The 26,306-nt window shown below is 43.5% G+C and overlaps 1 protein-coding gene across 1 annotated transcript in view; it reads right to left on the minus strand.

Annotated features, from left to right (window-relative positions):
* Positions 1 to 726: 726 nt before the first annotated feature.
* COL22A1 (collagen type XXII alpha 1 chain) overlaps positions 727 to 26,306 on the minus strand; it is a 179,572-nt gene continuing 153,992 nt past the window's right edge. Inside the window, exons 52-63 of the mRNA XM_032223193.1 lie at positions 24,888 to 24,932; positions 21,848 to 21,901; positions 21,078 to 21,131; positions 20,137 to 20,190; positions 19,032 to 19,103; positions 17,335 to 17,370; positions 16,488 to 16,532; positions 14,695 to 14,874; positions 13,107 to 13,173; positions 7,367 to 7,549; positions 5,688 to 5,765; positions 727 to 1,631 (exon numbers count right to left, since the gene is read on the minus strand). Of these exons, the coding sequence (XP_032079084.1) occupies positions 1,444 to 1,631; positions 5,688 to 5,765; positions 7,367 to 7,549; positions 13,107 to 13,173; positions 14,695 to 14,874; positions 16,488 to 16,532; positions 17,335 to 17,370; positions 19,032 to 19,103; positions 20,137 to 20,190; positions 21,078 to 21,131; positions 21,848 to 21,901; positions 24,888 to 24,932 (1,056 nt within the window). The 3' untranslated portion in view covers positions 727 to 1,443. The remainder of the gene's footprint in view (positions 1,632 to 5,687; positions 5,766 to 7,366; positions 7,550 to 13,106; positions 13,174 to 14,694; positions 14,875 to 16,487; positions 16,533 to 17,334; positions 17,371 to 19,031; positions 19,104 to 20,136; positions 20,191 to 21,077; positions 21,132 to 21,847; positions 21,902 to 24,887; positions 24,933 to 26,306) is intronic.

The following is a 26,306-nucleotide window of genomic DNA, read 5'->3' on the forward strand; positions in this document are numbered from 1 at the left end:
CCCAAACCGGTTCCTTGGTTTCCTTTGCCGGCTTGTTATTTAGTCATTTTTTTATGTTCGGGGCATGCGCAGAACAATTTGCAGTCAACTGCACATGCACGCAAAGTAAACTGACAGCAACGCCACCAGCAACCCACCCCTGAAGCATTATCCATGCTGCTCTCTGACCTTGTTGCCAGGATTTTTCTCCTCATTTTTCTCCTAATAATAGAATAATAACATTAGAAAGGACCTTGGAGGTCTTCTAGTCTAATTCCCGACTCAAGCATTATACACTGTACCAGGGGTGTCAAACTGGATTCCTTCGAGGGCCGGATCAGCATTGTAGTTCTCTTCTGCGGGCCGGCCAGGGAAAAGGGGTGGGGGATTTGACAGATGCCCCCTGCAGCATTTTGCTGGCCAAAATGGGGACAGGGTCTTTTGCTATTTCCAAGTTGGGCCTGCAGGCCAGATTTAAGCACCAGATCTGGCCCACAGGCCTTGAGTTTGACACCCCTGCCCTATATCATTCTAATCAGTGGAACAAATTGCCTCCGGAAGTTGTGAATGCTCCAACACTGGAAGTTTTTAAGAAGATGTTGGATAACCATTTGTCTGAAACGGTGTAGGGTTTCCTGCCTAAGCAGGGAGTTGGACTAGAAGACCTCCAAGGTCCCTTCCAACTCTGTAATTCTACTCTACTCTACTCTACTCTACTCTACTCTACTCTACTCTACTCCACTCCACTCTATTCTTAATAAATACCTGTCCAATCTCTTTTTAAAAACTTCCAGTGATGGAGCATCCACAGTTTCTGGAGGCAACCCATTCCATGGATTAGTTATTCTCACTGCCAGGAAATTTTTACACAGAGGTCAGTGCTCAACCATGGTGAGCAATAGAGATTCCTAAAGAGTGTGCAAAGACATGTGCAAATTGTCCTCTTCCTTCTGTCTTGTTGCCCTCAAAAGATTGAGATTGCTACATCTTAATTTCTATTGAATGCTTGCAGGATGAAGCCTTAATAGCCAATATCACAGCATCTCCAGATGTTTCACCCATGAATAGGGGGGGGGCTAAGCTAGCAAATGAAAATCCACATGTTTCTCAAGGGCCCCTAGCTACTTACCCACCCTTTGCCTTTCCTTTCTGTTTCACGTGAACTTTTTAGACGACCTTCTACACAAGGGGGGGGGGGAATTCAACCTCAATCTTTATATAAAAAATATTCTTAAAAAAGGAAAAGAAAATCTTCCCAGAAAAATCATTTCTCACTGCATAAAATGAGGTGAATGAATCATTTCTTCATCATAAAAAACCCGACTGTCCGGCAGCATTTAATTTTCAGAGTCTCCATGCTCCTTGTCCAAAAAACAAAAGCGAAAGAGACAACTCCCTCGCTTCATCCACGTTTTCCGAAGAAGGTCCACGAGAGGTCCACAAGCAGCAATGGAGGAGGCAATTTTAAGGACCTTTGATGTTGCTGGGCCGAGCAGCTAGGCTTGCATAATAAGCACACTGGGAAGGGTCACATTGTCCATTGGCCCCTGGAGGTCCTGGGGGGCCCATGAGGCCAGGAGTGCCAGCTTCACCTTGAGCACCTTGAGCTCCAGGAACTCCATCCTTGCCATAACCAGGTTCACCTGGAACACCTGCAGAAGAAAGTGGTGGGAATAAACATGATTGCTGTGGTGTGGACAAGCTCAGTAGGCAAAACTACGGATACAGGTAGCCGAGATTTCTGTTGTTAAGTGAGACATTTCTTAAGTGGGTTTTGCCCCATTTTATGACCTTTCTTGCCACATTTGTTAAGGGAATCAATGACATTCTTAAGTTAGTATCACGGTCGTTAGGTCGGCCTAGCTTTCCTTGTTGATTTTGCTCATCAGAAGGTTGCAAAAGGGGATCCCATGACCTTCGGACCGAGCAACGGTCATAAGTATGAACCAGTGGGCAAGCATCTGAACTTTGATGGCATAATCATGGGGCTGTTAGAAAAGTCGTAAGTGTGAAAAATGGTCTTAAGTCACATTTTTCAGTGCTGTTGTAACTTTGAACGGTCCCCTAAATGAACGGTTGGAAATCAAGGACTACCTGTAGTCCTTGGCTGAGTTTTAGAACTTAGACTTGGAATAACTTTCTTGTCTCTTTGAATCAGAGGTGGTATTCAGCAGGTTCTGACCAGTTCTGGAGAACCAGTAGTGGAAATTTTGAGTAGTTCAGAGAACCGGTAAATACCACCTCTGACTGGCCTCACACCCATCTATTCTCTGCCTCCCAAGTCCCAGCTGATCGGGAGGCTACTTCAGCTGACTGCTAGCTGCAGTTCGGCAGTTCAAATCTCACCAACTCAAGGTTGACTCGGCCTTCCATCCTTCCGAGGTGGGTAAAATGAGGACCCAGATTGTTAGGGGCAACATGCTGACTCTGTAAACCGCTTAAAAGCACTATGAAGTGATATATAAGTCTAACTAATATTGCTATTGTTATTTTTTAGAGGCAGGAAGCAGACTCACTCTTAATAGCTCCTTCACACCCCAGCAGGTATTTTTTGTCCATTAAAAAAAAAAGACTGGGCCAGCCTGTCTACAAAACAAAAGACGTTCCCCTCCAGGATGATGGGATTATCCTTCAGGACCTGATAGGATTAACCCATTAACATTTAATTAATGGGTTAACACAGGGCTCACTACATTGCACCATCTCCTAAGGGTATTTCAATCATTGCATCATCTCAGAACTTCAACCAAACTTAGGAACTCAGACCAACACCTAGTATTTGTACTTTCCCTAGAGAGCCAGCAATGACCTCTACACAACCCCTACATGGCCCTATTGGAGTCTGACAACAACTAATAGACTACATGTTCTTGCCCAGAAACAGGAAGTTCAAGTGCAAAGCTCAAAGAAGGTATAAAAACCATCCACGCTCATCTCCATGTGGTTAGCGCTGCCCAGAGCCACATGTGGTTCTGCTTCATCATTAAACCTTCTTTCCATCAAGCCTCCGTGTTTCCAGTGTCTTTCTCCTGGCTTGGAACTGAACCAGACGGCTATTTCTTCCCACAATGGCAAAACTGTCAGTTCAGGATACAGCGGCTTCATGCATTGGCCTGTCAATCGACCTACAAAGCACTGCTTTGGGGAGAAAGTGCACTCAAAGGACCAACACAACAATGCCTCTGCCAGCAGGGAACTTTCTCCATCACGAGAGAAGGGAATATTCTTGGCAGATTTTCACCCTATTTCTCAGGAACCTTTTTAAAAAAACCTGTGACAGCTTCTCTTTATTTCAGCCACCTGCTTGACTTCAAACAATGGTGCCTTTTTTTAGCCGCACCACCTGCTAAAAATGTTTGAAGCAAAAGGTAGAGAGAGTTGTTTTCATCCTCCTAAAACCGCTGTTTCTACTTCTTAAGGGAAAATGTGAGCCTCTCAAAACATTTATCTCATAGAAATAAGGTAAAGGTAAAAGTTCCCCTTGCAGATATAAGCTAGTAGTTCCTGACTCTAGGGGGTGCTGTTCATCTCCGTTTCAAAGCCGAAGAGCCAGCGCTGTCCGAAGACGTCTCCGTGGTCATGTGGCCGGCATGACTAAACGCTGAAGGTGCACAGAACACTGTTTTCTTCCCACCAAAGGTGGTCCCTATTTTTCTACTTGCATTTTTTTACGCGCTTTTGAACTGCCGGCTGGAACAAGAAACAGAAGCTCACTCTGTTATGTGGCGCTAGGGATTCGAACTGCCGAACTGCCGACCTTTCTGATCGACAAGCTCAGTGTCTTAGCCACTGAGCCACCTCTCATGGAAATAGGGAATGGCAACAGGAAGGCATTAGAGCAGGGAAGTCGACCTCATGCCAACTGATTAACTCCAGAGTGTACATGTAAGGTCACTTTCACCAATATTGATAGGAAAAGGGCTTAGAGGAGAGTTAAGTTTATTTTGTTGTTATTGCACTTCATAAAACGAAATTAAATGCCACCTTCAGCGTACATTATAACTATAAAAATAAAACCCAAGCACACATCCTTCACATTCTATACAATTGAATTGAAAATCCGATATTGCATTAGTATTGCACTATACAGTAGAATTCAATACAGTTACTGCCCTGGGATAGAAGCTGTTTTTCAGCCTTTTTGTCCTTGTTTTTATTGTCCTGTACCGTCTGCCAGATGGTAATAGTTCAAAAAAAAAGGCTGCCTAGGATGAGATGGATCTTTAAGAATGTTTTGAACTTTCTTAAGGCAGCGGGAGCTATAAAGCTCTTCCAAAGAGGGGAGAGAGCAACCCATGATCCTCTGGACAATGATGTTGACCCTCTGGAATGCTGTCCTATCTGCCACTGTGCAATTGGCAAACCATACACAGGTACAGCAAGTTAAAATACTCTCTGTGGTGCAGCAGTAGAAGGTCACCAGCCGTTCTTCATTCAGTTGTTGTTTCCTGAGAAATCTCAGGTAGTCTCATCTCTGCTGGGCCCTTTTGACCAGTCCTGCAATGTGAGCGCCCCAGGTCAGATCCTCTTTTAGGATAACCCCCAGAAACTTAAAACTGGCCACTTGCTCTACTCAGTGTTCATTGATAACCAAGGGCTCGGTGTCTGATCTATTCCTTCTATAGTCCACTATAAGCTCCTTAGTCTTATTGGTGTTAAGGACCAAGTTATTGCCTCCACACCATGAAATCAACCGGTCCACCTCATCTCGATAGGCAGATTCATCTCCCCCACCCCAGAGATGAGTCCCACCACTGTTGTAGAGAGAGAGAGAAATCATCTGTAAAAATAGAATTCCTAATCATGAGGTGGAGGGGAACAAGGAATCTTCAAACTTTATTGTGGAATATAGATAGTTCTTGACTTATGACCACAATTGAGCCCAACGTTCATGTTGCTAAGCAAGAGAGTTGAATGAGTCTTGCTCCATTTTCTTGCCATGGTTGTTCAGTGAATCACTGCCATTGTAAAGTTAGTAACACGAATTTAAGCGAATCTGGCTTCTCCGTTGCCTTTGCTTATCAGAAAGTCACAAAAAGTGATCACATGACCCCAGGACATTTGGACAGTTGTTAAGGGTCTGAATTTTGATCAGGTGGGGATGCTGCAATGGCCATAAGTGTGAAAAACAGTCATAAATCACCTTTTTCCCAGGGATATTGTGACTTTGAACAGTCACCAAATGAATGGTTGTAAGTTAAGGACTACATGTGTTCCAAATGACAATGCCTAGAAATTTTGGAACTTCTGGTTTGGAAGCCAACAACCAAGTTCAAGGAATACCAAGGATTCCAAAGTTCAACCTGTACTACAGATATTCTCTTCTGTTGATAGTTCTGGTGTGAGGTTTCCTAAAAATGCCCTAATTGATTCATGAGCAATACAAAAACTAGTCATTTATTAGGAGCTCCATTAGGCAAGATCTGTTCGCAGTCAAGCCTATGCTTTACTTGACTTATTGCTGAACTGTACCCCTGTTCCTCCCCTCCCCTCAGTCTGTGTCATAGATCACATTTCCCTATAAGATGCACCCCTCCCAAGCCGGCTGCAGAATCTGAGATCCGACTCCAGCCAATAGTATGCATGGAATGCACTCCCTCTCCTTGTCTCCCATGACAACGCTGGGAGTTGACATCTGGCTTGGTCAAGTTTGGGGAAAGTTGCCCTAAGCCATATAAATCCCTGTTTTCAGAAAATAAGCAACCCACCTGCCACTCCAGGCGGGCCAGTTTCACCCCTCTGGCCAATGCCAGCATCTCCCTTCTCTCCTTTCTCCCCTCTGTCACCTGTTGGAGAAAATAAAATACATTTTAACTACAGTAGTAAGATTTTGACTGTTTTGCAGAGTGCAAATATAAAGATTCTTGACCATTCACGTCTTATCAATAGCGAGAGCCACCATTCTTACTATATGCCGTATTTTTCGGATTATAAGACACACTGGACTATAAGACGCACCCAGATTTTGAAGAAGTAAGTAAGAAAAAAAGTTTTTGTCCTCTCCAGCCCTAGGAGCACTCTGCAGGCTTCAGCAGGGCTGGGGAAAGGCAAAAACACCCCCGTTTTTTACCAAAATAGCGGCATTTTTCATTTTCCCTGACCCTGATGAAGCCTGCAGAGTGCTTCTGGGTGGTGGGGGGAGGCAAAAAGTCCCCATTTTTGCAAAAAAAAAAGCTTGTTTTTTGCCCATTTTTCACAAAAATTGAATGCAGGGCGGGGCTTCGAGAGGCCAAAAATAGATCCATTCGGTGTATAAGATGCACCAACATTTTCACACTCTTCTGGGGGGGGGAAGGTGCATCTTATACTCCAAAAACACCATATTTTTCAGACTATAAGACACATTGTACTATAAGACACACCTAGATTTACAGGAGGAAAACAAGAAAAAATAGTTTTTGGCCTCCATATGTCACGTTTTCACTCTTCCTGGCCCCCAGAAGCACTCTGCAGTACTCCGCATGTCCCATTTTTGCCAAAAGGGGCTACTTTTTACCAAAAATATGCCCATTTGTGCTTCTGGGGCCCGGGGAGGGCTAAAATGGAATGCAGGAGGGTTTGGGAGCCCAAAAATGGGCTCCTTGTTGGCAAAACAGGCTGTGTGGAGCACTGCAGAGTGCTTCTGGGGGCTGGGGAGGGCAAATGCACGATGCACAGTGGGTTCAGGAGCCCAAAATCCAGCCCGTATTTGGTCTATAAGATACACCAAAATTTTCACCCACTTTTAGGGGGGGGGGAGTGCATCATATACTGAGAAAAATATGGTATATGTTGACAGAAGACTGCCGTATGCACTAAAAATATAGAAGGACATTTTGATTCCTACCCTGGACAAATGTTTGCAGAAGTTAGTGAAGTTGGCTGAAATGGCAAAATTGACTATTTTGATTAAAGAAACAAATGTAAGTACTTTTGTTTCCACACGGAGACAGCTTCTGAACTTTGGGCTTGAAGTGGAAAAGAATGAAACTTTGATTTTGGGTTTTAACTATTTGTTTGATAGATCTTTATAGAAATGGCTTGTTCATATTATTATGAAAAAAGAAAAAAAGTTGTGGTTTGATGTTAATGCCTCTCTGCAACAGAGAGAGTCAATGTGTTTTTTTTCCTTTTTCCCCCCTTATCCTTCCTCACTTTTCCATACGGAAGAACAGGGTGGAAATAAGACAATACATTAAAAGCTATCATGCTGATATTTCCTTCTACCTCCTATGATGTGTCATTCCATTTGAAAATGCACATTTAGAAACCTTCCACCATAAATCATTTCCATTTATTTGACCCACACAACATTTCACATTGCAAAAATTGTCCATAGCCCTTAAAAGATCTAAATCAGAAGGGCAGTTTGGATCTGAAGATGCGTTCCAGCTAAATGACTACTCACCTTTTGGTCCCATAGGTCCCAACGGACCTTCTGAACCTGGTTGCCCGGGTCTGCCAGGTTCTCCTGGAGGGCCAACTCGTCCTGGAAGGCCTTCCTTTCCAGGTGACCCAGGAGGCCCTGGTCTACCTTGAGGTGCTTTGATCTGGGAAGGCTGTAACTGACTTATGAGGTAGGGCAGTCTAGCTGTAGAAGAGAAAATACACAAAGAGTCAGTATGAACGCTTCAAAACATGTTGAATTTGGTACTCAATACATTACAATGCAAAATTGTTGACCCAGTATTCGTTGTATTGAGACAACATTTAGTAGACCACAACCTATCATATTTTTCGGAGTATAAGACGCACCCTTTTCCCACAAAAATGAGACTGAAAATCTGGGTGCATCTTATACACTGAATACAGCATTTTTTGCCTCCTGAAACCCCACCCCCTGGGGGCTGGGGAGGGCAGAAATGAGCGAAAAACAGGCCGTTTTTTGCTCAATTTTGCCCCCAGCCCCCAGGAGCACTCTATAAGCTTAAAGGCTCTGCATGCCTTTTTTTTGTTTAAAAAACGGACCTGTTTTTGCGAAAAATGGGCCATTTTTTGCTCATTTTGGGGGGGCACCCCCCAGGAGCACTCTACAAGCCTCCTAAAGGCTATGCATGCCCTTTTTTTTAAAAAAAAGGGCCCATTTTCACAGGCTGTTTTTGAGAGGTCTGAAGAGTGCAAACATTTTTTTTTTAATTTGCCTCTCCAAAATCTTGGTGCGCCTTATACTCTGGTGCATCTAATACTCCAAAAAATTACGGTATTTCTTGGTAAGCTAGAAAAATATGAGATAGACACAGAGGTGGTATTCAGCCGGTTCTGTCAGGTTCTGGAGAACTGGCAGTGGAAATTTTGAGTAGTTCTGAGAACCGGCAAATAGGCTGGCCCCGCCCCCGCTGCCTCCCAGCCAATCTTCTTTTGTTGCCCTGAACAGGAGAACGGAGTTGGGAAGCAGGTTAGTAGGGTGGGGGGGAGGGAATGGGGATTTTGCAGTATCCTCCCCCTGCCGCACCCACAAAGCCATGCCCACGAAGGCATACCACACCCACAAAGCCACACCCACAGAACCAGTAGTTAAAAAAAATTGAATCCCACCACTGGATAGACCACATCACCACCGGAGGGATTTATAAGATATCTATGGAACTCTGTAGCTTCCCACCGAAGGGATAACTATTTATTTGCCTACACTTGCATGCTAAGCTGGCAAGTGCTAGGGCAAGTAACAGGAGTTCACCCCATTGTGTGGCACTTGGCTCGCGAACCTGGTAAGCTCAGCATCTTTAACCACTGAGCCATTGTGCCCCTTCTATCTATTAAGTTTAACCTGTTTAGCCTAATAAAGATTTATTGAAAGCCAAGGGAGAAAGCGATGGCAGAGGATGATGCGGTTAGTTAGATGAACATGAATTTGGGGCAAATTTTGGGAGACGGTGGAGGATGTTGGGCTGGCATACTTTGGTCCATTGGGTTGGGAAGTGTTTCCCAAATTTAATGACTGAACAAATGAAGATTTGGAGTCGAGTGGATCTCCCAGTGTTATCTCTGGGCCTGACATCAAGATAAAACTCAAAACACATTGTAAAGTCCAGACTAAAAAAAAATTTAAGAATTAGAAGCATGGGAAAAAAAGATGCATAACTTTTCAGATACTCCAAATATCAAGAAAGTAAAGCCCAATCCCAAGGCAAATCCCAAGCAATTCAAAACATGTCACAGTTGTGGAACAATGCAAAAGAAACCCTTCCATATGTCAGACCTGGGACAACAAGGTATTGTCTAAAGAACACAGCAGAACCTTGGTATAAATATCTTCATAAATGTTTAATTTTCTCCTCAAATAACTTCTTCAATCATTCCTCTTCTCCTATACTCTTCCACAATTCATTTTATTAGTTATGGTGGAATGAAACTTTCTCTCTCTCTCTCTCTCTCTCTCTCTCTCTCTCTCTCATCTATTTCTCCTTCCCTGCCTCCCTCCCCCCTCCATTTATCTATCTATCATCTACATATTATCTATCTCTCCTTCCCTCCCTCTCTCTCTCATCTCTCTTCTTCCCTGCCTCTCTCCCCGTCTCTCCATTTATCAATCTATCTACCATCTATATATTATTTCTCTCTTTCCCTCCCTCTCTCTCTCATCTATCTCTCCTTCCCTCTTTCCCTCCCCTTCTCCCTTTATCCATCTATCTTCTATATATTATCTATCTTCTCTCCCTCTCTCATCTATCTCTTCTTCCCTGCTTCCCTCCCTCTCTCCATTTATCCATCTATCTATCATCTATATATTATCTATTATCTATATATTATCATGTATATAATTTATCTCTCCTTCCCTCCCTCCCTCTCTCATCTATCTCTCCTTCCCTCTTTCCCTCCCCTTCTCCATTTATCCATCTATCTATCATCTATATATCATCTATCTCTCCTTCCCTCCCTCTCTCATCTCTTCTTCCCTGCTTCCCTCCCTCTCTCCATTTATCCATCCATCTATCATCTATATATTATCTATTATCTATATATTATCATGTATATAATTTATCTCTCCTTCCCTCCCTCCCTCTCTCATCTATCTCTCCTTCCCTCTTTCCCTCCCCTTCTCCATTTATCCATCTATCTATCATCTATATATCATCTATCTCTCCTTCCCTCCCTCTCTCATCTCTTCTTCCCTGCTTCCCTCCCTCTCTCCATTTATCCATCCATCTATCATCTATATATTATCTATCATCTATATATTATTATGTATATAATTTATCTCTCCTTCCCTCCCTCCCTCTCTCTCTCATCTATCTCTTCTTCCCTCCCTCCACCCTCTCCATTTATCCATCTATCATCAATATATTATCTATCTCTCCATTCCCTTTCTCTCTCTCTCCTTCCCCCCTATTTCTGATTTTCTTTCTTCCCAGAACTAGTTTCTCCCTTCATCAACTACTTTGAAATCAGAGCAAGGTTTGGTCTTTGTGGAATAGGCGCAGTTTTTATTTCCCCAGTTTTTAAACAAAAAGAAGTTGCAAAGTTGTGTGCAGAAGGAGCAATGTGAAAAGGTTTTGCTTACAAGCTCCCAGTGATATCCTTAGGGGTAGTTGTGACACCCTTAGGAGCAGCCTTCAGAGCACGTAACAGCTGGGCTGGAAGCACCCAGACTGCCTGCCTTTTTAAAATGTTCAAAAGAGAACAACAACAACAACAACAACAAGAAAAATCCCTCACCACTATGAAGTAATAAATAACAATGCACCTTTATATTATGTGCCTCTTCTAACCAAATGAAGACATTTTTATTTTCCTTGGGAAATTACTTTGAAAAATGCTTTCGCTTGCAGAATATTTTTAGCTGCTGCCACATAATATTGTTATTTTTTTTTCTTTCATGCATATTTTACTGTTTTATGATATTTATTATTTACCACTCTATAATCTACGGAAGAAAGGACAGCATGCAAACCTTCTGCTTAACATTGAATCAGAAACTATAGTAAAGGAAAGGCTGTATGTATGCTAGAAACATTCACCCCCAGAAACCTAAATTAATGAACTTGGTAATGTTGTAGAGAGCAATTAGGTTCCAGAAAAAAAAACTGATGAGAACATATTTAAAAGCAATGGGCCTGCCAGTGTCTCCTATCATCGATCCAACAGAGAAGAATATGCTTCTCAAAAGCAAAGTACCATTTTATCAGGACCTTAGAGGTCTTCTAGTCCAACCCCCTGATCAGGCAGGAGACCCAATACCATTTCAGACAAGGGGGCTGTCTCATCTCTTCTTAAAAGCCTCCAGTAGCAGTTAATAGCAGTTAGACTTATATACCGCTTCATAGGGCTTTCAGCCCTCTCTAAGCGGTTTACAGAGTCAGCATATCGCCCCCAACAACAATCTGGATCCTCATTTTACCCACCTTGGAAGGATGGAAGGCTGAGTCAACCCTGAGCCGGTGAGATTTGAACAGCCGAACTGCAGAACTGCAGTCAGCTCAAGTAGCCTGCAGTGCTGCATTTAACCACTGCGCCACCTCGGCTCTGAGAGCAAGTAGTTCCACTGATTAATTGTTCTGACTGTTAAGACATTTCTCCTTAGTTCAAGGTTGCTTCTCTTCCTTAATTCGTTTCCATCCATTTGTTCCTATCTTACCTTCTGGTGTTTTGAAAAATAGGTTGACCCCCTCTTCTTTGTGGCAGCCCCTCAAATACTAGAATACTGCTATTGTGCCAACTTAATTCATGCAACCAAATCAAAGACCAATTCTTGAACACAGCTCATCTGCCTGGAATCCACACTGTATAACAGATACAATTGAGCAGGTCCAGAAGCATTTCACGAGAAGAGTCCTCCATTCCTCTGCTCGCAACAGAATCCCTTATGCCACCAGGCTTGAAATTTTGGGCTTGGACAACCTGGAACTACGCCACCCAGAGTCTGACCTAAGCATAGTACACAAAATTGTCTGCTGCAATGTCCTATCTGTCAATCACTTCTTCAGCTTCTACCACAATAAAACACGGGCAAACAATAGATACAAACTCAAGGTAAACCGCTCCGAACTCGATTGCAGAAAATACGACTTCAGCAACAGAGTGGTCAACTCCTGGAATGCTCGACCTGACTCCCTTGTTACATCCTCAAACCCCCCCCCCCTCTATAGCTTCAACCTTAAACTGTCTACTGTGGACCTTACCCCATTCCTAAGAGGTACGGAAAGGGGGCATGCACCAGCGCACCAGTGTGCCTTCCATCCCTCTCCTACTGTCCCCATTTATTTATTCTCATTTCCTTTGCTCACATCCATGTTTATACTTATACCTGTTATCTTGTACATATTTGACAAAATAGATGATAGATAGCAATAGCAATAGCAGTTAGACTTATATACCGCTTCATAGGGCTTTCAGCCCTCTCTAAGCGGTTTACAGAGTCAGCATATCGCCCCCACAGTCGGGGTCCTCATTTCACCCACCTCGGAAGGATGGAAGGCTGAGTCAACCTTGAGCCGGTGAGATTAGAACCGCTGAACTGCAGATAACAGTCAGCTGAAGTGGCCTGCAGTACTGCACTCTAATCACTGCGCCACCTCGGCTCGATAGATAGATAGATAGATAGATAGATAGATAGATAGATAGATAGATAGATAGATAGATAGATAGATAGATAGATAGATAGAATAGTGATGGGGAATCTTAATTACATTGATGAAAGTATCAATGTAATTTTTTTTCTCCTGAAAAAGGAGAACAAAATTGATGGGGGGAGTTTTAAAAACAGAATTAGAAAGTTGCAAAAAGTTTAAACAATGCAGCTGCAAAAAAAAAACCCTTAAGAAATTTCTGCTACAAAAAAAGACAGATGTAGGAGATGAAGAAAAGTATTGAAAGGAAGAAGTTTAAAATTCCAGAGAAGCTCAAATTTATTAGAGATACAGTATTTGAAGGGTGCTAAAGGGGCTTATTATCTTATATATTATCTATAATCATGGATTATATATAACATGGGTTACATATAATCCATGTAAAAAGAAAGTTAGAGACAAAATTAAAAAGCATAGCGCCATTTAGATGGACAGTGTAAACAAGAAGTAGAAAATTCCTTCCTTCCTTCCTTCCTTCCTTCCTTCCTTCCTTCCTTCCTTCCTTCCTTCCTTCCTTCCTTCCTTCCTCTTCTGATACTCAATCACTTGCCCACTTTTGGACTTCATAGTACAAGTCCTTACCATCAAGTTGTTTTCCTAACTCTTCTTGGATGAGTCTTCGCAATGTTTCTGTTGATGGAGGATCTCCCTAGGAGATAAAAAAAAAAGATGCCTTAAGACACCAGAGCTTAAAATACTGATGTTTATGAATGTTTTTAACTCCTTTCTTAAGCAGAAAAGAAAGTTTATTCATTCATTCTAAAGCTAAAATGTGTAATACAGTAGCATTTAAAAAAAAAGACTTGAGGAGGCAGATTCTAGCACAGTGTTTCTCAACCTTGGCAACTTGAAGATGTCCGGACTTCAACTCCCAGAATTCCCCATGCTGGCTGGGGAATTCTGGGAGTTGAAGTCCGGACATCTTCAAGTTGCCAAGGTTGAGAAACACTGTTCTAGCATTTTCAAAGACTTCATAGGGCCTTTGGTCACAAAACTTTGAAAGAATAGGAGTAACTATTGTGTAATAATTCTAAATGGTTCCAATTTTAATGCAGGAAAAGTTGAGGCATGCTATATCTACAAGAAAAAAAAATGAATCAGTCATGAAGGATGCATGAACTTATTTCTCTATATTTCTCTATCTTAATAGCTGTTGTGGCCAGCAGAGTTAGCGGCAGATTCAGACATTGAGGAGGTTGGGGAGCGACATGGGCCAGTCCTGGAGTCTGGGGAGGGCTCTGATGAGGGCTCTGTGTCAGAGGCAGAGAGGGGGCCAGGGCCATCTGACAGTTATCAGCTGCCTTCAGAGCAGAGGTGGGTTCCTACCAGTTCGCACCTATTCGGTAGAACCGGTTCGTCAAATCTACTGAACCGGTTAGAAGAGGTTCCACCAGTGGACCCGGAAAGCAGGCCACACCTACAGAAGAGGTTCCAAAATGTTTTGAAACCCACCACTGGTCCTTGGATATGATTATTCTACACTATCATGCTCATATTTATAAAACTCAGTGCCTCTGTGGAAGGTAAGGATGACTACTGCGTTTGTGGTGCAATCAGAACATTGCGTGTGTTGAAGTTGTTTTAACGCAAACCAAAGATGCCTTTTAAGAAACAAGTTTACATCATATTCTTATGCATGCCAGTGCTGTGTGTGAGGTAATTTAAGGTGGTTCTGACAAGTGTCGTCGGCATCTTCATATCTGGTCACATGGGCGGCAAGCCACTCCCATCCGGTCACATGGGCAGCAAGCCACTCCCACAAAGGAGGCCACACCCACAGAGTAGGTTCGAACAATTTTTGAAACCCACCACTGCTTCAGAGTCAGACAGCAGTGAGGCAGAGGAACAGCTGGAGCCTGTTCCCAGTTTGCGCATGACGAAGGGAACAACTAAGGAACAAGGGTCAATTTGGGAATAAAGCCACAGGTAGATGGTGAATGGCCCCTTCCATAGGGAACAAAAGAGGAGTGAAAGGGGAGGGGTGTTTGCAGGAGACAATTAGTTCATTTCAGTATCGCGGTGAGCTTGTGCCAGAGTAAATGGTTTAAAGCGTGATTAGCAGGCAGCATAGCCTCCGTCGGTGTAATGGGAGGAGGTCTCCTGGTGTTTTGGTTTAATTCAGGAAGGCCAGAAATGGGCCAACCCAAAGTATATTTCCCCCTAAACTCACTCTAGGCCCAGGAAATCCAGGTTGGCCAGGAGGGCCAGGAGGTCCAACTTGTCCTGATTCTCCTGATGGTCCCGAGGGACCCATTAATCCTGTGTGTCCTTTGCGTCCAGGAACTCCTGGATCACCTGGTGGTCCCTTCACTCCTGCTGGCCCTTTTTCACCTTTAGTTCCAGGATCTCCCTGATGGAGAAAATAAAAATATAAAGATTGGGTTGGATTAAACAAGAAAAATATTTATTGGATTTATTGACTTATTTGATTACTGATTTATTTATTTATTTGATTGCTTGATTGATCGCCACCCATCTTGCTTCAAAATGGTCTTCCTCCTTCTTACCTCTTCCTCCTTCCATTTTCCTGCAAATTCAGAGTCCATCTCCCCCCTCGCAAATTAACAGAGTGTTTATCCATTGGTTGCTAGGAGATTTATCAACTGGCTTCTTACCTGAGCCTGACATCATGGGCTGAGACAGAAACTGACTCAAAGTTACCAGTTGGCTTCCATGCTTTAGATAGGACTAGAACTCACAGTCTCCTGGTTTCTAGCCTAGTGCCTTAACTACTAGACCAGTGTTTCTCAACCTTGGCAACTTGAAGATGTCCGGACTTCAACTCCCAGAATTCCCCAGCCAGCGTTCGCTGGCTGGGGAATTCTGGGAGTTGAAGTCCGGACATCTTCAAGTTGCCAAGGTTGAGAAACACTGTACTAGACCAAGGTAAAAGGTAAAGGTAAAGGTTCCCCTCGCACTTATGTGTTAGTTGTTCCTGAGTCTAGGAGCCATGCTCATCTCCGTTCAAAGCTGAAGAGCCAGCGTTATCCGAAGACATCTCCGTGGTCATGTGGCTGGCATAACTAAAAGCCGAAGGCACACAGAATGCTGCTACCTTCCCACCAAAGATGGTTCTTATTTTTCTACTTGCATTTTTACATGCTTTAGAACTGCTAGGTTAGCAGAAGCTGAGACAAGTAACGGGAGCTCACTCCATTACGTGGCGCTAGGGATTCGAACCGCTGAACTGCTGAGCTTCTGACCGACAAGCTCAGCATCTTATCTACTGAGCCACCACATCCCTAGACCAAACTGACTCTCAAATCAAGCAAAAGAAAATGTGATAACTCTTCAGCAGAGACCCATTAAAAATGCTGGATGGATAGACTAGAGCCTACTTCTTTAAGTGTGTGTGTATAAGACGTGGGGGAATCAGTTAACAGAGCCACTCATCTCTCGCAGAACTCCAACTTTCTTCAAATGCCCTCTCTGGGTGAACAGAGAGTGCCTCCTCTATTGCAAACAGGAGATAGCAATAGCAATAGCAGTTAGACTTATATACCGCTTCATAGGGCTTTCAGCCCTCTCTAAGTGGTTTAAAGAGTCAGCATATTGCCCCCAACAATCCGGGTCCTCATTTTACCCACCTCAGAAGGATGGAAGGCTGAGTCAACCTTGAGCCGGTGAGATTTGAACAGCCAAACTGCAGAACTGCAGTCAGCTGAAGTAGCCTGCAGTGCTGCATTTAACCACTGCGCCACCTCGGCTCTCAGATGAGGCTATCAACTGGAAGTCAAATATATGAGAATCCCAGAAATGATGAAATTGTAGCTGGGGTAACGATGAACTGAATAGAATTGATTCAGAAATATGTTAACCAGAAGAATTTGTTTACCCATGAGTGAATGCAATGAGATTAGATGGGACATTCTACTACTACCGAGATCTCACGGAAAAGCTGACCCTGGCATTTGTCAGCTTGAGTTTAAAACCTTGGGATATGAATGAAGCTCTTAGACTTACCCTGTCACCTTTTTGTCCATGTTCTCCTGGACTCCCTGAGGTGCCCTGAAAAGAGAGGAGTAGTCTAAAGCAGACGTAGGCTCCAGAGGTGGGTTTCTACCAGTTCGCACCTATTCGGTAGAACCGATTCGTCAAATCTACCGAACCGGTTAGAAGAGGTTCCACCAGTGGACCCGGAAAGCAGGCCATACCTACAGAAGAGGTTCCAAAAATTTTTGAAACCCACCACTGGTAGGTTCCTATGGGTTCAGGTAGAACCCGTAGCAAACATTATGGCCGGTTTGGAGAAACTCTGAATCCCACCACTGGCTGGCCCTGCCCACCCCACCCTGCCCCTCTCATACCGCCCATCCCAGGAATCTCCATGCGGCCTGTTTTGGATGGAACATAAGGGCAAGGCCCACCTGGAGGCTCTGGGAGGGGGAGGAAATGGGCCTTCTGGAAGGCCTCCGGAGTCTAGAGAGGCAATTTTTGCCCTCCCAGAGGCGCAAGGAAAGCCTCTGGAGCCTGGGGAAGGCAGAAACTCTCCCCCGCCCCCCATCGTGGGGCAGGAGACTGATTAGGTCATGCCCACCATGGCCACGCCCACCCAGCAACAGGGCAGAGAACCCATTGCTGAAATTTTTGGTCTAAAGACCAGTGATAAAGGCAATTCTTTGTATGTCTGTGTCTCGTCTCTCTTTAACATACTAATGTGAAAGGGAAAATTAATTATATTGCATGAATTGTAATGACGTTTGTAGTCGCAAGCAGAAAATTAGGAAAAAAAAACAGCTTCAAAGGTGTTCACTCTTAGTAGCACTAATAAATCAACCTTTTTGTGCAAGGAAAGTAATGAAATACAAACCTCTTTCCCTGGGACGCCCTTTTCACCGGGTTCTCCCTGCGGAAAAGAGGGATAAACCAGATTATGCATCATGGCAGATAATCTACAACTCTGTTACTCAACCTTTGTAACTTTAATATGTCAGCTTTAACTCCCAAAATACACACATCATATAGTGGCCAAGGTTGAGAAACATGTACAAAATAATGCAAATGACCAACTGCATAAAAAGGGGGAAGTCAGAAATTTAATTGTTTTTCTTTAAATCAGTTGTTCTCCCCCCCCCCATCTATCTATCTATCTATCTATCTATCTATCTATCTATCTATCTATCTATCTATCTATCTATCTATATACACACACACACATACACACACATACATATATACAGTACATATACATATATACATATATAAATATATACATATGTACACATGTACACATACACATATACATATATACAGTATATATATACATATATACACATACACATACACATACACACATATATACACACATATACATACATACATACATACATACATACATACATATACACATATATACACACACAGCTGATAAAGGAAGAGAGCCTGTGGCTTAGTGGCTAATATAACTGCCTGATATGTAATACAGCCCAGGTTCGATTCCCAGTAAGGGTATGGCTAGCTGATGAGAGCTAAATAGCTTGAAATAGATCTATACTAGTCTCCCTTTATTTATTTATCAGCACAAATGCAACACACACAGACACACACAGACACACAGACACACACACACATACACACACACACACACACACATACATACATATTAATTTGCTTTGTATATCTTTTTTTCTTTCATTGACATGGACTTGTAAATATATATACACACACAGGCATACACACAAAGTTGCACAAACACAGATATATGTACAGTATGTATACCAAATAATAATACTGTACAATGCAGATGTTTAACTTTAAACCATTGATTGATTGTTTGTTTGATTGATTGATTGATTGATTGATTCATATTTCACATTTCTTAAGCACCCATCTCTCTTGGAGATTTAGCTTCAGACTGAAACCTTTATTACATAACAAATAAATATATTTCCCTTTCCCACGGAAAGCAAAAGCCAACCTTCTCTTGGGCTGGGAAGTAAATAGGGCTAGGACTGTTTAGGAGACCATCAGATATCCCAAGGTAGATGAAAAGCCAAAGGAATGTTCTAGAACTGTAATGGCAAAACTATAGCACACATGCCAGAGGTGGCACACAGAGCTTTTTCTGTGGGCACGTGCCCCATCACCAGCTGGTCCTCACAGGCCCTGAAGTGCCAGAAAACGGTCCGAAAATGCCCCCCCAAATTCCGAAAAGCAGCCTAAAAATGGCCTGAAAATAGCTTTGAAAACGGCCCAAAAACAGCCAAAAAACAGGCATGTGCGCACCAACCAGCTGGTCTTGCTCTGGCAGGCACACATGCACACATGCACATAAGTTCTGATTTGGGCACTCGGTGCTGAAAAGTTTCGCCATCACTGTTCCAGAAGATAGCCGTGGTTAACTCCTTCAGCATATTGTGAAGGAAGCCATAAAAATATCCTTGCAGAGTCATCTGGAGTTAAACCCAACTCAGATTCTGCTTTGCCTTACCTTAATGAGGACTTCCCAATGACCCTACATTTTTGCATTTGAACACCAGCATGAATCATCATCAATCTGCTACTTACAGGAAGACCTCGTGGCCCAATGAAACCAGGAACACCTGGGCTGCCGGCTTCCCCTTTGCTTCCCTTGGAACCCTTGGGGTGAGAAAGAGAAGAAGCAAGGGCTAAAGAATCGTCTGATCAATCCCACTCCAAAAGAATATGACGTCTGGAGTCAAGAGTCATCTTCTTCCCCAACTGACTTGATTCCCCAGAAGCAATCAAAGTGGCAAAGTTTGCACCTTTTCTCAGTGACCGTACAGCATGCCATAAACCTATTTATATGCGAGGGGCCCTATGAGTCGGCTCTGGAGGATATGGAGGAGCCCCGACAGGGTTCCGACTCCGAGCAGGGCGCAGAGAGGCTGGTTGGCCACCAGGAGGCGCCTGAGCCTTGGACCAGTGGGGAGGAGACAAGGGAGTGTGTTCCTGATGTCAGCAGTGAGTTGTTCCTGGATGCCCTGCACCGAAGAGCTAATAGACATCAGGAAGAGTTGCGCAAGTACAGGAGGTAATTGCACTCAGCTGGTGGTAATTAGGCTCCTCTCCAGACTATAAAAAGACTGCTTGTGCACATGCCCTTTTGCAGAAGTCAACGCAGGAATTAATGTCGAAGAACATTATTGTGAGCTTGGTAGGCTGGATTGCTGCCACGGCTTATCTGTGTTGGATTGCTGCCAAGGACCTGTCTGTCTGTTAATTAAATGTCATAACTTATCTTTGGCTCGGAGTGTGTGTTGGTGTGGGACGAGGGGGGTCAGAACAGTTAACTATGCAGATTACAAAATGACATCATGATGCATAACGGCCTCACTGTAACTGCTGTGCCAAAGATGCTTTTTCAAAAGACAATGGAACTTCCTTGAGGACATTTTTCTTCTCCTCCAAGAAGCTTCTTCAGTTCTGACTCTTGAGTTCTGACAGTTCTGACTGAAGCTTCTTGGAGGAGAAGCGAAGGGTCTTCAAGAAAAAAAAAACGGAGGAAGTCCAAACTGCCTTTTGAAAAAGCATCTTTGGGACAACCATGACCTGGATGGCTGAGAATCTCCATAGGCATATAGCTGCTATCCTGTTGCCTATGCTGTTGTGAGCTCATACTTGTGATGGAGGTGGTAAATACAGTACTTACTGGGTTACCTGCAGGACCAGGTTCTCCAGGTGCTCCTGGAGGTCCAGTCTTGCCCTAAAGAAAGGAAGACCACAATCAATCTCAAAATATATGAAGAACACCAATGAATGGAACCAATGTCCTATGACCAGAAACTCCTCTTCTGGATAATTTTTTTTTGCCCAACATCCTTTACTCCAAGGGTTGAGAGAAACTGATCTGTCAGCCTTTGGATATCACGCACCAGCCATCTAGTTTAATTTGGGGACCAGTCACAAAATAATGTGAAACTGACATAAGACATTCTGGATTGATTGTTTATAGGTAACTAAAGGCCTTTTTGTTGGTTCTCTTAAAACATGTACTGTTCACCAACATCCAAATTCATTATATTTTTGATAGTTTGCCATATCTATCTAAGGAAAAGGAAGGAAAGAAGAAAGGGAAAGGAAGGGAAGAAAAGGAAATGAAAGGAAGGAAAGGGAAGGAAAGGAAAGGAAAGAAGGAAGGGAAGGGAGGGGAGGAAAGGAAAAGAAAAGAAAAAAGAAAGGAAAGGAAAGAAGAAAGGGAAGGGAAGGGAAGAGAAGGAAAGAAAAAAGAGAAGGGAAGGAAAGGAAAGGAAAGAAGAAAGAGACGGGAAGGGAGGGGAAGGAAGGGAAAGGGAGGGGAGGAAAGGGAGGGGAGGAAAGAAAAAAGGGAAGGGAAGGAAAAGGAAAAGGGAAGAGAAACCAGAAATCAGGAAAGGAACGAAAAGAAAAGAAGAAAGCAAAGTACAAGGAAAGGAAATCTCTGCTCCATGCAATCAACATTAATTAATGCCACCCAAAATAAATTTTTCCTTTCACAACATCTTCACTATGATACAGCATCCAATCTCTATACATAGATTATCCTGAACGCTTGTAAACTACAGGGGGTCTCCCAGAATCAGAACAACTCATTCACTAGGCAAAGTAACTCACTGCTATTCCTCGAAATCCTCGGGGGCCTGCTGGTCCTACAGGCCCTGGATCTCCCTGGAATAGAAGAGGGGAAAGTACCATACATCATTAGTCTCATTGAAGGTTAAGAAGGTCAAAAGCGACAGCTGTCTTAGAAGTCACAGCTGATCCCTAATCTCTGATAGCCAGTGCTATCTGTCTTTTGATGGTCACAGATCCAACCTATGATGGAGACAGACATCTTAGAACATAGAATCATGGGTCTGGAAGGGACTACAGAGGTCTTCTAGGTCAACCTCCAATGATGGAGTTCCCACAACTCTGGGAGGCAATCTATTCCAGTGATTAATTGTCAGAAAATTTCTCCTTACTTCTAAGTTGTATCTTTAACAAGTTTCCATCCATTACTTCTTGTTCTGCCTCTGGTGCTTTGAAGAATAAATCAATCCCCTCTTCTCTACCACAGCCCAAGTACTGGAAGACAGTTATCATGTACCCCCACTCATCCTTCTCTTTACTTCCTTAGTCTTTACCTCTGGAGGTCATTTCAAGAACAACTCATACCTTAATAAGTAGCTTATTTTGTGATTAAATTGTAATGCTAAAACAGAGATATGAGCTATGGAGTGGATGGGAATCAGGATACACATTTAATCAAATAAGCCAGGCCTAGAGAATAGGATGACTGTCAGATGATGGAAGAATTTTTTAGAAATATTGTTACTATTGCTACTACTACATTCAATCGCCTTTGAAGTTGACATAGAGCTTTTATTGTGCTTAAAACTTACATCTTTTCCCGAAAGCCCCTCCCGGCCTGGAGTTCCAGGTTGGCCTGGTTCTCCCTGGAGCAAAGAAAAAGGATGGAGAAAATTCAGAATACGGTAAATCCTCCCAGAATTAAAAATTCTACATGCTCTATCACAGGGATGGCAAAACCTTTTTGGCACCGAGTGCCCAAACTGGAATGCACGCATGGCGGGGCCCTGGAAACTCAAAGACTACCTGGCCAATGTGCCTGTGCACACCAGCCGCCTGCTCTTCGTGTGCCCAGGAGCCCCAGAAACTTGGAGGGCAGGTGGCCAGTGTGTGCATGTGCAGGCGGCATGCACACCAGTCACCTGCTCTTCTGCTTTCCAGCCTGCCTGCAAGAGCCGAGGTGGTGCAGTGGTTAGGGTGCAGTACTGCAGGCCACTTCAGCTGACTGTTATCTGCAGTTCAGCGGTTCTAATCTCACCGGCTCAAGGTTGACTCAGCCTTCCATCCTTCCGAGGTGGGTGAAATGAGGACCCAGACTGTGGGGGCGATATGCTGACTCTGTAAACCGCTTAGAGAGGGCTGAAAGCCCTATGAAGCGGTATATAAGTCTAACTGCTATTGGTATTGCATGCCAGCCACCTGCTCTTCGTGCACCCCAGAGCCCCAGAAACTCAGAGGGCAGTTGGCCGGTGCATGCGCCTGCTCTTCTGGTTTCCAGTGCGCATGCATGCCAGCCAGCTGATCTTTGTGCATGCTGGAGCCACGGAAAACTGAAGATCAGCTGGCAATGGCGCATGTGCCCACAGGGAAGGCTCTGTGTGCCACCTCTGGCACGGGTGCCATAGGTTTGCCATCACAGTTCTATCATGTAACTTAAATTGTCTCAGTGCTACTACATCCTTTCTTGTCTTCTTTACTTCCTCTTTTACCACTTTGGGTGTCGAGGTAGATGCAAAGTTCTGGCTCTTCTGGAGGCCTCAACTATTGTTGATTGATGTTGTTGTAGTGTGCCTTTGATGTTGTCTCCCCATCTTCTGTTCTGACCGAGGCTTCCCAAGAGCATGAAGCAAATTCCTTATCCTGACAAAAAACCCTTTTATTAATTGGCTGTGAATTCTGCTCATTCACATCCAACAAAGTCTTCCAAGGGAGGATTTACAGTCACAGACCTTACCTGGCTTGGAGAGCTGCCAGGCCGGTATCTGCAAAACTTGGCAAAGAGTCTCGGAGAGTCACAAACCAATGAAGCAAATTAATTGTCTCCTGCAAACTCCACTCCCCTTTCGCTCCTCTTTTATTTCTTCTGGGAGGGGCCATTCATCATCCACCTGTGGCCTTACTCCCAAGTCGACCCCTGTTTTTTAAACTGTTCCCTTCGTCTGGCAACTCTGCACATGTGTGCACTGGGAACAGGCTCCAGCTGTTCATCCGCCTCAATGATATCTGACTCTGAAGGCAGCTGATAACTGGCATATGGCTCTGGCTCCTCTCTGCCTCCGACACAGAGCCCTCATCCGAGCCTCCCCCAGACTCCAGGACTCGCCCAAGTTCCTCCCCAACCTCCTCACTTTCCGAGTTTGCTTCCAGCTCTGCAGACCACAACATCTTCCAGCTGTTCTTTGGCCTTCTCCTCTTTTTGTATAGGCTTTGTATGATATGGAATCCCAAAATATCCTATCCAGGTGAGCAAACCACTTTATTTGCTGTTTTTATACAGAGTTCAAGATTAGTTCTTTGCCAATTCTTCCTTTTATGCTCTCATTTCTGATGTTATCTCTTCTGATCACTCCAGCAGCTTCCATCAAACATCTCGTTTCCATGGTGACTAACTTTGGTTTGTTTTATTGTTTGGCACTGGTAACATAAGGTGGGGATGAGATGCTTCTTCTTTTTATTGAAAAGTTTTAATAAATTTTACAAATATTTCCCATTCCCCTTCCCTCCCTCCACCCCCACCCTACCCCCTGCCACCCCCCAAACCCTCCCTCCCCCCAACTTCCCAGAGCAAAATACAGGGTATAAACATTTAACTATCATACACTAACATAAGCTAACTAACTATAACAACTTACCTCCCTCTTGTACTTTAACTCCCCCTTTCATTAAGCTAAATTTAGATAAATTATAACATTCCTTGTTCCTTCATAAGCTAAATGAAATTCCTTATTCCAATATTTATTTGAATGTAGTCAATCCATCTTCTCCATTCCAACTTGTATTTCTCATCTGAATAGTCTTTCCAATATGCTGAAATATTAGCCATCTCTGCTAAGTTTACTACTTTTAACATCCATTCTTGAATAATAAGCAATTCTTCCTTCTTCCAGCAATCTTGTTGCCATTCTTATGATGAGATGCTTCTTGAGATGCTAATACTGCATCCTTTCCCGAGATGGGTTCCTAACAGTTCGCACCTATTCGGTAGAACCGGTTCGTCAAATCTACCGAACCGGTTAGAAGAGGTTCCACCAGTGGACCCGGAAAGCAGGCCACACCTACAGAAGAGGTTCCAAAATGTTTTGAAACCCACCACTGGTCCTTGGATATGATTATTCTACACTATCCTGCTCATATTTATAAAACTCAGTGCCTCTGTGAAAGGTAAGCATGACTACTGCGTTTGTGGTGCAATCAGAACATTGCGTGTGTTGAAGTTGTTTTAACGCAAACCAAAGATGCCTTTTAAAAAACAAGTTTACATCCTATTCTTATGCATGCCAGTGCTGTGTGTGAGGTAATTTAAGGTGGTTCTGACAAGTGTCGTCGGCATCTTCATATCCGGTCACATGGGCGGCAAGCCAGTCCCACAAAGGAGGCCACACCCACAGAGTAGGTTCGAACAATTTTTGAAACCCACCACTGATCCTTTCCCTCAGCAAAATTGCATATCAGCTTTCAACAAGGAACACGGTTTATCATTATTTACATGGTTTCAAACTCTACATTTTCTTCTTCAGAAATCCATTGGATTCTGTTTTCTCCACCTCAAAGATATAATGGGCAACAGTGACCTCCCAAAAAGGCTTTTTTTTCTGCACCCAAATTATATTTGCACATATCCATATGACTTACTCTCGTGCCAGGACTTCCTGCATCTCCTCTTGGACCCTTAAAACCCTGAAACAAAGAAAAGAAAAAGAGATCTGTAAATGTTCTCCCTCCAGAATTGATCCCTGAAAATGGTCCCTTAACTTCCTCCCAGCCTTTGACGTAAGCTCCATTCCCATATTCCTTTTATCTCTATATCTCACTATCTCATTTCCTTGAGATGGTGTCTACTTTGTGTCAGGCCTGCATTTATATTCCTTTTAGAATTTTGGCCTGCCACACTTTCTCTTATTTCATTATGCTGTTTCTTTAAGTATAGTCAATGGGAGGGGGGAATAGACAGGAGTGAGATTGTGTAATGTATTGTTTTCATTCTTTACTAGAAGCCAAGGTCATCCTTTGTCTCCGGACTTTCACACCTGGCTGGAAGTAGCTGGGCGTGAATGCCAGCGTGGAAGAAGAAGATTGGACCATGTGATGCATTGTGGGTGTGGGGACAAGATCGTGAACTTTTAACTGGGTGGAACTCTGATGTCAGTTCCAGTATTGGGATTAACACAGATGTGCCGAAGATGTCTGTCTTATTAAATTGGAACAAAAAGGATTATTTTGCCTTGGAGACTGATTTAATTCTGCATGATACTTGGAATGCTGACACTTTGCTTCTAAGTTTAAAGACGGAGCTTGACACACATAGAATACAAGAGAGAGAGGGGTGGAGGAGGGAGGGAGGGAGGGGAGAGAGAGAGAGAGAGAGAGAGAGAGAGAGAGAGAGAGAGAGAGAGAGAGAGAGAGCAGTGTGTTGCATGGTGCGACAATATTTGGACTTAGTTATTGGGCGATCATGAAGGGATGGGGTGGCTCAGTGGCTAAGATGCTGAGCTTGTCAATCAGACAGGTTGGCAGTTCGGTGGTTCGAATCCCTAGCGCCGCGTAATGGAGTGAGCTCCCATTACTTGTCCTAGCTTCTGCTAACCTAGCAGTTCAAAAGCATGTAAAAAATGCAAGTAGAAAAATAGGAACCACCTAAGGTAACAGTGTTTTCCCCTCAGTGAAATTGAGTTTGACACCCCTGAGCTATAGCCATTTTGAGAACTTATGCAGGAGGAAAAACGGATTTTGTCCAACTAACAAACGCTGCTAAATTGGATAAGTGGCCTAGATATTCGAATATAAAATAAATATCTAGGGAAGATTCTCAGTCCTCCAAGTCATGGTGGTCCCAAAGGTGTTTTTTTCGAGAGGCATCTGAACTTTCTGGTTTTTCTCTGAAGACGTTTCACTTCTCAGCCAAGAAGCTTCTTCTGAGGCAGAGCTGAAGAAACTTCTTGGATGAGAAGCAAAACGTTTGCAAAGAAAAACAGAAAGTCCAGTTGCCTCTTGAAAAAAGCACCTTTGGGACATATATAACACACTTAATTAATTTTATGAGCTAATGCATTT

This window comes from Thamnophis elegans, chromosome 8, assembly GCF_009769535.1.
Source record: "Thamnophis elegans isolate rThaEle1 chromosome 8, rThaEle1.pri, whole genome shotgun sequence".
Classification (NCBI taxonomy): Eukaryota; Metazoa; Chordata; class Lepidosauria; order Squamata; family Colubridae; genus Thamnophis; species Thamnophis elegans.